The sequence below is a fragment of the Protopterus annectens genome, chromosome 8.part0 (genome assembly GCF_019279795.1).
Source record: "Protopterus annectens isolate FY-2018-M chromosome 8.part0, PAN1.0, whole genome shotgun sequence".
Lineage (NCBI taxonomy): Eukaryota > Metazoa > Chordata > Ceratodontiformes > Protopteridae > Protopterus > Protopterus annectens.
Window position 1 is genome coordinate 577,271,899 of NC_056741.1, and position 13,356 is coordinate 577,285,254.

Genomic DNA, 13,356 nt, shown 5'->3' on the forward strand with positions numbered 1-13,356 from the left:
CCTGGCACCTGACAGGCAGCTAACAGTAACCTTCTCATTGTTCAGCCTAGTGAGTGAGACGTCAGTGTGCCTGACTATAGAGTCACCTATTAGTAGTGTGTTGGGTATGTTATTTTGCCTTAAGGGCTGTGATTGTGGCACACTGATTTTGTGAAGTATGTGTTTCATGGTTTGTGTTGGGGGTGGAGGTTGCTTGGATGTCTGCTTTGGAGGTCTCTGTTGCTTTTGCAGATTTTTAGTTAGAGCCTCTGAGTATGTTTTCGTGTATTTATGTGTGTTTTTTGCCAGTGCTGGTTTCATAGGTCTAGGTGAGACTGGTGGTGTGATGCAAGTAATTCCTTTCTCCTCTTGACTGCCTGGTCCAGTCTTGGGTTGAGAGAGCTTAGCCTCCAGTTTGGCTGTATAACTGCATCTCTCGCATGTATTAGTGTTTGGTGGAAGGAGGAGAGGGTTGTCTGTGTACATGAGGCAATTGTAACACTGCCTCAAAATGCCCAGATTCACCAGTTGGACCAGAGAGTACACCTGAAACTGCCCTTTGGACATGCCTAGATAGGTACAGTGAACTGTTTTACTGACTGGCTGGTAAGGTCAAATAGAGACCCTTGGACTTCTCTACAGTATAGGGGGGTCTAGTGCTAAGGTTTATTAGTGCTTGCTATGAGTTTTGAGCAAGTGCCAGTATGAGAAGTGAATGGTTTGAGTGCTTAAGTTAAAAGTTTGTCTAGTTCCAAGGGAAAAATTGAAGAGTAGACTCTGTGGAGCTGGAAATAGTTATACTCTAGCTAACCGGCACTGCCCGGCGTGCAATACAGCGTAAACGCGGGTTTTATAGCAGGGAAATGAGAGTGCCAAAAATTAGCCCAAAATGGCCACTAAGCTATTAATTTCTGGGCTGAAACCACTCCTCCAGGGACAGATAGGCTGCTGAAAGCTCCCTCGCTCACAGTGAACAGAGAAACTTCCTTCTATCCAAGTAAGGTATGGGCAAACACAGAAACTTGTATCATAGCCCTGAATTCAGCACTAACCTGAAAACTGGACTATACTAGCTTAGAAAGCCAGGAAAACAAGTATTTTTTTTTTGTTTTTGTTTTTTTCAGAAAATAAAGCCGATACAATCAAAAAAACACTTTAAATGCACAGAAATGGCTATCACACGAGTGTGCTACAACAGTTAAACAGGTAATTTAAACACAAACATGACTTTGTTAAAGTGCAGGCAGTAAAATAAGTACAATATGTAGCTGAAACAAGCTTTTTAAATCACAGAACCTCTAGAAAATCGGCGTTTTAGGTGGAATTAGCTAAAGGCAGCAAGAAAATGCAGAAAAATTATACTTAATCGCTCCAAAGTCTCTCTTTTGTCTCTCTGCTGCTGTAAAACTCTGCAGGGCACCAGGTAAGAGCTTGCTGAGCTGTATACTAGTCTACTAATCCTGATTTACACATAAAAAACATGCAACTCACCCCATCCACATGGTTTGCTATGTCCATCAGCCTGGACTGTAGCGCCTGCAGATTACTTTTTAAACTGAGAAACTGTATTAAAAAAAAAAAAAAAAAAAAAGCTTCTTTAAGAATTCTTCATGATGGAAATAAAAGTTAAATAGACAAGCTAAACTGTGTAGCATTATACAGAGTACTTAAAATTCTGGATAATGTAATAACAGTTGCAGTGTGGCATAAATATGTCAAGGAGATAAACCACTATTAAAATGTAACTTTTGTTTTTATTTTAAAATTACTGATACTTCAGCTTACACCTTCAAGGTTACATATAATATAAAAGTAAAAAGTTAATTAGGCCACTTTTAGCAGCAGAAATTAACAATGTGGATAAGAAAAGTGAACTACAAAACTTCAACTGAGTTCATTACTCATCACATATGGAATTAAAGAAAAAATAATCTAAACTATTCCTCCACTAAATCAAAAACTACATCTAATCTCTTTTTATGCTAAAACATTACTGACAGTTAACAACAGCCATAGATGAAACACATATAGTCCTGAGGGATCCACTGAGATATATGATTAAAATGCAATGCTGCTGGTCTGACAAGAGAAGCACTTTGCATATCCTTAGGAACACCTATCACGTGATTTTGCAGCCAGTGGTGGAATGATGTTTACAAACCAGTAAACAGAACCAGTCTCTTCTGTTACGCACTCAATGGTTATTTTCACAGTTATGTTCCACCGTTTAGTCTTTCATTATCCAATACTTGTTTAATCTGCTTCAAAAGGTAGGACACCAATCTGTCACATGACGCAAACACAAACACACAAAAAGCCACACACATCTACAGGCAACTTGCAGGATCATTAACGCACCCATTATACATCTCTGGAAAGTGGGAGAATAATACAGCACCCTTCAAAAATCCATGGAAACATAGGGAGGCATCAGATCTGTAAAACTGGGCACACTGTGAAATAGAATAATGAGGAAAAAGAAGTAATCCACCGTGGAATAAAGGATCTAAGCAGTAACAGATGAACCAAAAAACAAGATAAAATCCACAGAACCACCACGGCAGTATAGAATAAAAATATGTAGTTTAATAAAAGGTACTGGTCTGAAGAAATGCTCAGGGGAGCATGAAAGTACTAACCTTTTACTACACATTTCTATCCTATACTGCCGTGGTGACTATGGTGGTGGTGCTGCGATAGGGTTGTCGCCTCACAGTTAGACGTTGCCCGTTTGATTCTCAGTTAAAGCATCTTCTGTGTGGCGACATGCGTGAATGGGCGTTCCTTCGTTGAAGGTTGTGCATTAGGCCGCGCAAGCCAGCACGTAAAAATCTACTGCCAATTAGCGGACCGGAGTTCCGATGTGGCGACCCCTAACCGGGAAAAGCCGAAAGACACAACAACAACAACTGCCGTGGTGGTTCTGTGGATTTTATCTTGTTTTTTGGTACATTGTGAAATAGGTTTACTGCAAAGTGTCTTCTTTATGGAACCTTTGTTTCAGTATTTTCAAGGACTTCTTGACAAATAATATTTAATAATTTAAGCCTGTTGAAAAATATGATCCCATAACTTCTTAATTATGTTACAAGACGAAAATACAGCAGTTTCTGATGGCATTCCTGGACAGTAAGATGCCAGAGTATATCTGGTAATGTATACATTAAATTTAACTTACTGCACCTAACTTCATAAAAGGCAAGTATTTTAAGGAGGAAGCCCATAACTTCCAGGTAATCATTACTTAAAGAAGCAACGCAGCAATGCCAGATTTAATCAGGAAAACTATCCACTGAAAAACTATCAAAATTTTTCAAAATGTAACGTTCTACACCAGTTTTAGAATGATAAAACAGCACCTTTAGAACACAAGAAAGACACGGCTATCACACCTCAAATGCTTTTGAATTTTCCAAATAAAAACAACTTTCAATTTATATTTACAAGATTGGTTTGCAGAGGCTTTCCAGGCTTCTACCAGTTAATGTAGAAATCTCACTGAGGAATTAAAAAAAAAACCTCTGGTGTTAATTGAGGGGGAAAAAAAAAACAGCACAGAGGTGCTAAGAGTACTTGTTTTGCGAAACATCCCAGACAATCTTGTTGAATAAGTATATTAAAACCTAAGGGAAGTCACGGTTTTCTCAGCAAACTGAAAAGAACAAATACAAAACAGTCACTGCTGTCTTAAGTCACAACAGTGCAATGCAAATCACTTATGCATTATCTCTACTGACACTGAAAATCAACTCGTGCATCAGAGAAAGCGAAAGAAAAGAAATAACTGAATATCCAATCCCAATGAATAGATGCGTCTGCCTTTCAAAGCAAAATATGGAACTGTGGGTACAAAACTTTAACAAGGAAACAACTGATGTTGCAAATGGATCTAACCATGGCAAATTTCACTGAAAAATAATACGGCAAAAAATCTTTATTAATTTGTCATTTCTAGGCCTCAGATAGGGATCTACCTTGTGAATCAGCAGAAGAGATGCTAACTCCCAAATGATGAGATAACATACTTAAAAAAAAAAAAAAAAAAAAAAAAACATTGTTAATGAACAGTCTAAATTCACACTAACAAGGCTACCTTGTACAGGAGGTCAAGAATAACCTCTTCTTTATTTCTCTGTCTGATTTATCATAGTTATATTGAGTATGCACATAAGCAAGGCTCTAGGATAAGTGATGTTGGTTAATGCTAAGATAATACATAATGACTGATCACATTCCAGCTAAGATGATACTTAATGACTGATCACATTCCAGCCAAGAACTATGCACTACCAATCTTCAAACAGGTTCTCCATCACAACTTGAAAGTATCCACAGAGACTCAGAGCAGGAAAATGGAAGACCCTTACCAAGATTACATGTAGCATGTCCTAGTGAATCCAGAAAAAAACTAGCAGGTCCTTATTTACAGATTTATCAGCCAGCATCAAACATTTATTTAAAGCCGCTATGTCTTTTGATAAACAAAGTACAGTTGTGTAAAATCTTACCATAACAGTAGATCTCCATCTCTTCACTACTGCGATATTCTTCACCCAAGGGATCTCATGTCAGGGATGGCCCAATGTCCAGCCAGTACACCAAAGCCTTCAGCTCTTATAGGTGCCATATGTCACACATATGCGCTACACGCATGACATAGAGCATAAAGGTGATGTACAGACCCATACATTCAGAACTTAAAAAAAAAAAAAAAAAAAAAAAAAAAAAAAAAAAAAACAGGAAGAAAGTATAGTTGTGTAAAATCCTACCATAACGATAGCTGTCCTTCTCTTCACTGTTGCAGTACTCTTAACATGAGGGATTCCACGCTAAGGGCGGCCCGATGTCCAGCCAGTATACCAAAGCCATTAACTACCTTAAGGTACGCTGTACATCACATGTATGCTCTTCGCGTACGTACGGCATAAAAGTGAAGTCTGGATGTATCATCCTCAGAACTGAATGCCCCAGTAGGAATGCTAGTCCAAGGAAAAGCAGGTAAACAATACCTACATCCAGACTAGAAACAGAACTAGGGGGTAGGAGGGAGGAATTGAATAATGCAACATTGAAGAGAAGGACATCTATCATTATGGTAAGATTTTACACAACTATATTATGTCCGTCTTAACATGAGGGAGAGTGCCAAAGTTCAGGAAGAAACTTGGGAGGAGGAAGGAACAGTAAAGCTCTCCATAAAGACATCAAGAATGACCCTAGCAAAAACAGCTCTAGTTCTGGATATTCCATCTAACTTGTAGTGTTTGGTAAAAGTATACACGGAAGTCCAGGTAAGCTGCCTCAAGAATGGAGTTAGTGCCCAAACCCTTGAACAAAACCACCAGAAGAAACCACAGCCCTTGTAGAATGAGTCTCAACAGAAAAAGGAAGGGTCTTACCATGTAAAACGTAACAAAAGGAAATAGCTTTAGAAATCCAACAAGCCACTGTCTGGTCGAAAACAGCCAATCCCAAAGACCTGGGATGAAAACAAACAAAAAGTTGATCAGATTTCCTGATAGCCTTAGTTCTATCTAAATAAAATGTGAGCTCTCTATGCACATCCAAGGTGTATAGTCCCTTCTCGCTAGCAGATTGTTGAGAAGGAAAAAAAGTGGGCAAATGAATAGACTGATTAAGTAACAACTTGGGCATAAAAGAAGGATTAGCACACAAGAACACCCTGTCCTTATGAAAAACCAAAAACAGGACAAGCCATAAAGACTTGAAGCTCAGACACCCATCTGGCTGAAGTAAGGTCTAACAACAGAACAGTCTTCCAAGAACAGTGTTGCAAGGAAACTGAAGCCACAGGCTCAAACAGAGCCAGAGTCAATTTCTCCAAAAAAAAAATTAAGATCCCAGGGTGGAGGAACAGGCTTCTTGGGCGGCCTAATGTGGAGGATGCCTTTAAGAAATTGTTTAGCCTCAAACCTAGAAGCTAAAGGAGGAGATAAAGGTACACAAGCCGAGACAGCTGATAAGCGGGACTTAAGAGGAATAAGCTAACCCAGCATTGAGCAATTCACACTAAGAATGAACCACAACTACATCCACCGAGAGTGGTTCCAGGTTACGTGAAAGACAACAGACAGAAAACCTCTTCCATTAGGATAAGTAGGTTTTCCTAGCCTCCTGCAGAACCGTAAGCAGGTGTTCAGACAGAAGGTGTCTATAAGGAATCAAAATCCTATCACCCACAGAGTAAGACGAAGAGTGGACAGGTGGGGACGGATTAGAGATTCTTTGTCTTATGTGAGTAGGTCAGCTCTGTGAGGTAACTTGTGATGACTGCCCTTGGCTAAATGCAGGAGAAGAGGGAACAAATGCTGTCTTAGCCAAAAGGGAGTCACCAGCAAGATTTTGGGTTTGTCCTGTTGAATCTTGAACAGACCTTTCAAAATGAGAGGAAGGGGAGGGGAATTTATATAGAAACAACCCCTTCAAAGAAAATGAGAGGGAGTCCACCTTCCAAACCAGAGCAACTGGGACTCTGGCACAAAACTGAGGAAGTTATCTGTTCAGAGGGGAGGCAAATAGATCTATTTGAAGAGTATCCCACTTGTGGGCAATGTCCAGAAACACATCCCTGTGAAGCATCCATTTGTAGGACTGAGTCAAGGACCTGCTCATAGTTTTGACCTGAGGAAATATAAACTGCCTGAAGAGTCACATGATGCTGTTCTGCAAGTTCCCAAACCCTGAGAGCTATCCTGCAAAGAAGGTAAGATTTTGCTCCCCCCTGTTTCCTTACATACCTCAGGACTGTGTTGCTGTCTATAAACACTTTGAGAGGCCCTAGGGAGAGAAGAACATGGAAGGCTTGTAGGGCCAGAAGAAGCACTCATCTCTTTGATGTTGATGTGCTCCTTTTGCTGAAGAGGAGACCAGACCTCCCTTTACTTTCATAGTACCAAAGGCTGCTCCCCAAGCTATGCCTGTGTTCAAAGACAACTGGTGAATCCACCAGAGACGTTCCTTCTTTAGACAGGGAAGAAGAGGAACTGTAAACTCTATGGGATGTGCATGTTGTTGCCAAACTGATTTCAGGAACCACTGAGATTTCGTCATGTGGAGTTTGGTTAAAGATCCCTCATGTTAAGAATACTGCAAAAGCAGAACAGAAGGACATCAGAATATCCTGAGGAACAAACAGGAATATGTGCATCTAGAAGGAAGAAATGAGAAGGGCCCCTCAGCCAGAAGGGCAATCAGAACACAAGGAAAGAGTTATGACAGAAGGGGAAGGAGAGTGGGAGAGAATACTGCAACAGTGAAGAGAAGGACATCTACGGTTATGGTAAGATTTTACACAACTGTACTATGTTCTTCCATATCACTGTGGCAGTATTTCTTTACCCAAAGGAGAGTACAAGAGCTCAACAGCATGCCTGGGAGGAGGAAGGCAGAGAGGAAACCTCCACAAACCCATACAGGATAGCCACGCCTGCCCTGGCACTGAAAACTACATCCAACTTACAAAGCTTAGTGAAAGTATGAACAAAGGACCAAGTAACAGCCTCAAGGATAGAACTGGTTTTCAGACCCTTGAAAAAGGCACCAGAGGAGGCAACTGCCCTAGTAGAACATGCCTTTACAGATGAGGAAAGACACTGCCATGAAAAGAATAACAAAAAGAAATGGCCTTAGAGATGGTTTGCTTAGAAACAGCCAAACCCAAAGTCCTGGGATGAAAAGAAACAAAAAGCTGCTCATATTTACAAAAAAAACTTTAGTTTTATCTACATAATATCTGAGCTGTCTATGGAAATCTAAGATGTGAAGAACCTTCTCACTGGTAGACTGCGGAGAAGGAAAAAAGGAAGGAAGATGAACAGACTGATAAAGGAACAAATCACTGACCACCTTAGGTATAAAAGAAAGATGAGTGTGAAGAGACACCTTATTTCTATTGAAAACTAAAAAAAGGAGGAATGGTCATGACAACCTAAAGATCAGACTCTCTCTTGGCTGAAGTCAGAGCCAAAAGCAGAAGAGTCTTCCAAGTACAATGTTGCAAGGAAGCTGAGGAAGCAGGATCAAAATGAGCCTGAGTCAATTTTTCAAGTAGAAAACTGAGGTCGTAAGAAGTCAGAATAGGCTTCCTGGGAGGCCGGATATGAAGGACACCTTTAAGGAATTGCCTAACCTCAAACCAAGAGGCCAGAGGTGAATTTAACGGCAGACAAGCAGAAAAATACTGACAGGTGAGTTTTCACTGAAGAATATGCCAACCCAGCATGGAGCAGATCGCACAAATAAGACAGAGCCAAAGGAACATTCACTGATAAAGTATCATGATGGTGAGAAAGGCACCAGGCAGAAAATCTTTTCCATTTGGACATATATAATTTCCTGGTAGTTGGTTTACTGGCCTCCTGCAGAACCTGAAGCACGTCCTCAGAAAAGAGGTGTCTAAAAGGGATCAAAATCCTAATACCCACAGTGTCATTTGAAGAGTGGACAAGTGAGAATGGTAAAGAGAGCCCTTGTCCTGTGTGAGAATATCCACCAGATGAGGTAACTTGTGGTGATTGCCTCTTGCCAAGCTTGAATAAGCAGATCATCTAGGTAGGGAAAATGTGAATTCCTAGAATCTTGTAAAAAGCAATGATAGGAGCAAGACATTTGGTGGCAGAAAGGCCAAAGGGTAAAGCAGAGAACAGAAATGCAAGAAAAAGACAGGGAAATGTAAACATTTCCTAGAGAAGATGGGTGGGGATGTGAAGGACACAGCCTTAAGATCCAGAGGTACTAGAAAGTCCTGGGGAGAAGAATAAGAAACAACGTCTACAGAAATAACAACTGAAAGGAAGGAATCTTGAGAAAAGTGTTCACAGGAAAAAATCCAGAATTGGTCTCCATGTGACCCCTTTTAGTTGGACCAGAACATCCTGAAATAAAATAAACCTTCCCTACCTGGGCAGGAGGCATGGTCTGAAAGGTGTCCTGAACTAAAAGAGAGTGATGAACCTCTGGTAAATGAGACAGCTGTTCCAGAGAAGGTTGAGGAATGCCTGAAAAGTGAAGAAGGGACTTCCAAACCATGAAATATCCCTGTCGAATATTGACAGAATGCAAGAATCTGAAGTGATCGAGGGAACCTTGCCAAGGGGAGGAGGAAGCAAACTGTCAAACAAAACCAGGCTTGTCCTGGAAAGAAGGTTTCTGGGCAGCCATAGTCTGAGTAGACTTAGAAGGAGGCACACGCCTAGAACCCTTCATGCCCTTGGGAGTATGGAGAGACTGCATGCTAACAAAGGAAAATTTGGTGGGTTAAATTCTCTGAAAGTTAGGAACAGGAGAAATAAAATATGTTTCAGCTCCTATAAGGCTTTGCTCTTGTCCTGAAGACACTTGAAAAGGTCAGCAGAAGCAGATCCAAAAAGGCTTTTATTACCCAAAGGAGCATATAACAGTTTGGCCTTAACATCATTGGGTCAAGCCTGAAGAAAAAGCCAAGAATAATGTCTCATAACTGAACCACAAGCAATAGCCCTGGAAGAGACATCTGTTGCATCATAACTGCATTTGATTGAATGTTGGACAACTTGAGATGTAGAGTTCAGCAGGGAATGGTCTGACGCATTCCTCTCAGAATGAAGAAGGTCAGAAACCACCTTAGAAACCTGAGAGTGAACAGCCCAAAGACACCAGGTCATGAGTCCGGTAGTTGATGACACTAAAGAACAAAGTAGCAGCACTGTAAACCTTCTTGCCTACTCTTTCCATTGCCCAACCGTCCTAATCAGAAGGCAACAGCTTGGTGGAGGGCAACAACTTGGAAGGCTTATCAGAGGAAACTGACACTACAGAAGGTTCAGCAGAAGGACATTCATAAAGAAAGAAACTCCTTAGACACTTTATACTGCCTGACTGCTTCTCAGGTGCAGGTGGCTGAGAGGAGCTACAGAAGCTGCTGAGAAGGTATCCAAAAGAGCAGTCAAAACTGTAGGAAGAGCAGATGGTTTGGGAGACTCCATCTGCAAGAGCTCGTAATACCTTTTTTGAATATCAGAACAATCTCACTTAAAGTAATCTGGTATCCCCAAAGGACAATTCTTCCAAAGGGGGAGTATGGACTAATGGAGTCTTCCTCCTTTGAACCATAGTCCAAGGGGGAAGGGATTTAGAAGAATAAGCCAAGGATTCTTCTTATGAGTCCAGATCCACATCTGAGGAATGCAATTCCCTTGACCACTTGAACAGAATGGAAGACCAGGGAGGAGCAAGAAACGAGACCCCTTAAGGTGGCTTCAAGGCCACCAAAGCATTAAATAAATCCTGAGTGAAAACCTGCCATTCAGTTTGGGGATCCTTCACAACAGGGGAGATATGCTTGGTTTTCTGTTTCTTTTTCAGTGAGACATCTGCAACAAATACCCTCAGTTGGTCAGACCCCAATGTGACTATCTATAATGGTAGTAGGAATCTCTTCCCTCACTAAGATCTGAGGAAAACCCCTCAGTCCTTCTGGGATAATCAGCCAACGTTCCACCTCAATGTTAGGCACAGACATATGAAAAGACTCCAAGGATGTCTGAGAAGTGAGATGTATGCCAACCTCCAAAAGGGTCGCGGAAGTGGAATCTGAGGCAACCAATGTACAGTCCTCGAGATTTCACTAGCCTGAAGAGAGATGTCCTGGGGAGCAGATGTAAATTTTTGGCATTCTTCTTGGCAGATGGCTGGCCTTCAGGACAGGAGGACTCTGCCATATAACCCTGATTCAACAGCTTAAGACGCCGGTTCTCCAGGTATATGGTCAAGGAGGAGAGATGACAACAGAGGGTATTTGGTACAAACACCTGGCAAACAGAACACTGTGTATGGTTTTGAGAAGCAGCCACACAAAAAAAGACACTGGTCATGATGGTCTTTTTGGGGAATCTGCCTCCCAGACTGACATTTTCCACTGCTGGATGACATGAACAAAAAAAATTAAAAGAAAGGCATAAAACCCCAATGGGATATTTATCCGAAAAAACATCTTGGAAATCAAAACAGTACAAGGGCACTCAGATAGACGTTCGACAATGGTGTTCAGACTAGCGACAAAGTTGTTCTGAATATCTGCATCCATACATTATCTTTATGTCCTACATTGTGCACAGGGAGCATACATGTGATGTACAGTGCCTGTAACAGCTGAAGGCTTTGGTATACTGACCAGATATTGGGCTATCCTTGGCAGAAGATCCCTTGAGTGAAAAATACTGTAACAGTGATATGTAAGGACATCTGTCTGACTGTTGAACATCATCAAGACAACAAGTCTCAATAACTACCATCAAAAAAGCAATGAGCCAGCAAACTGTGAAACTAAAATTATTTAATTATTAATGCAGCATCAAAAACAAATACCCAGACCGGTTTCGGCTGGTAAAAGACACAGCCTTCATCAGTGTGAAAGTAAAATCAAATCAATACCGTTTTATATATCTGCATATCAATTGAATAAACACACCCATTGGTTGTTTAAAAATGCTCATTCAAGATTGAATTCGCTCCCCTCCCTGACCCCAATTTCCTCCCGCCCCCAGTACCTCTAAATTTATAGTACTATAGCCACTCCCCCACTTTCTAGATCCTATCTGCTTTCATCTGGGATAATTCCTCCCACCCCATTCTTCTACCTACATTTTAATAGCACCTATTAGCTTTCATCTGGCATTCTCCCATCCCCCTTCCAGTACCTTACCTCACCACTCTATCTTCTGGTGTTGCATCACCAGGTAAAACAGTTCCTTAACTCACTAGCTGAATTACAGATAATGATATACTCCTCTTTACTACCCCTCTTGTTCGCACCATACCTCCTTACCTTGTATGAGAACCAGTTTCACATGGGATTTCAGGTCCTGAAAGGCCATACTATCACCTCAGCTGTAAATCCTCCGACCTTCAACCATACTTACAGTATCAGGTCCTATTCAACATCTTGTTCAGTCTATCAACATCTCAACTCCAGAGACATTAGCTCTAGATCCAAACACTACCACACACTAATAAACAAATTCCTGAAGTTCATCACCAAGTACAGACTTAACCTAATACTTGGTGGTGATATTCACCCCAACCCTGGCCCACCCACTTCAGATACACATACCCCCTCTAGTTGCAATCTACGCTACAAACCTACAATTAATAGGCCAAGTAACTCTCTCCTAGCCTGTCATCTCAATATTAGAAGCATTAATAACAAGGTACATGAATTGCATGCACTTCTGGATGTCCACTCCCCTGGGATTCTCTGTTTATCTGAAACCTGGTTAAAACCTAACACTACAGACAATGAAGTATTACCACCTGGGTGCAACATACACAGGCTAGATCGTGATTCGAGGAAGGGGGATGGGGTAGCTGTACTCTATAAATCTGAGTTGAATGTCACCATAGATTTAATACAACCACCTCAGATTAATAACTTGGAGATTCTTGCCACCAAATTGCAACTAAATAAAAATAAATGCAATATCATCTGTATGTACATACCCCCAGGTAACAATATATCTACACATGAAGATATCCTGCACTGGCTATCATGTCACTACCCACAAGAAACCCTACTACTTGGAGACTTTAACATAGACTGGGGCACCTGTTCCTCAGAATCCCCAACCACCCATATTAGCCTGCATGCATTTACACAAATCATATCCACCCCTACCAGGATAGGTAAACCCAACCAAAAAGAAAGCATACTTGACTGGGTACTCATAAATAGTCACCCCCAACTGTACACCTCTGGTACCCTCTCTGATGGCCAAAGCGATCACCTTCTCACATATGTAATTAAGCACAAAGCCATTAATTCCCAACAACCCTCACTCAGAAAGGTTAGAAACGATATAAACTTTGACCCTGCCAAATTCCAACAAGAACTAAACTCATGTAAGTGGTCTATTCTAAAACACCTCCCCTTAGAGGAAGCAGTAGCATACTTTAACAACAAATTCCTTGAGATGCTTGATTTGCATGCACCTGTTCGTTCAAAGAGAACAAATGCAAAAACTGCGCCATGGCTTTCTAAAGAGTCTAAAATCAAAATTACCCTTAGAAACAAAGCATGGGCTTTATGGCGTTCTTCTAAAGACCCCCAAGATCACATTAAATACAGGCAATCCAGGAACGAAACTAAAAAATCCATTTTACATGACAAAAAACAATACTACTGTAATTTACAGATAGTAAATCAAAATAACCCTCAGAAGTTTTGGGCAGGTTTAAATAATCTACTACATCCTGGACAAACTTCAACCCCAGTCCCTGCTGCTACTATTGATAAAACCCCTGAAGATGTTTCTGACAGTTTTAACAGATTCTTTACGGAGACAATTCAAGCCCTAGCTAACCAACTACGTCCTAGCTCCCCTG

General features: G+C 41.0%; 1 protein-coding gene across 7 annotated transcripts in view; it reads right to left on the reverse strand.

Annotated features, from left to right (window-relative positions):
• ADAM15 (ADAM metallopeptidase domain 15) overlaps positions 1 to 13,356 on the reverse strand; it is a 1,588,574-nt gene that overhangs the window by 791,003 nt on the left and 784,215 nt on the right. For all 7 annotated transcript variants that reach the window (XM_044080074.1, XM_044080071.1, XM_044080076.1 and 4 more), the window contains exon 8: positions 1,471 to 1,542. In XM_044080074.1, the coding sequence (XP_043936009.1) occupies positions 1,471 to 1,542 (72 nt within the window). The remainder of the gene's footprint in view (positions 1 to 1,470; positions 1,543 to 13,356) is intronic.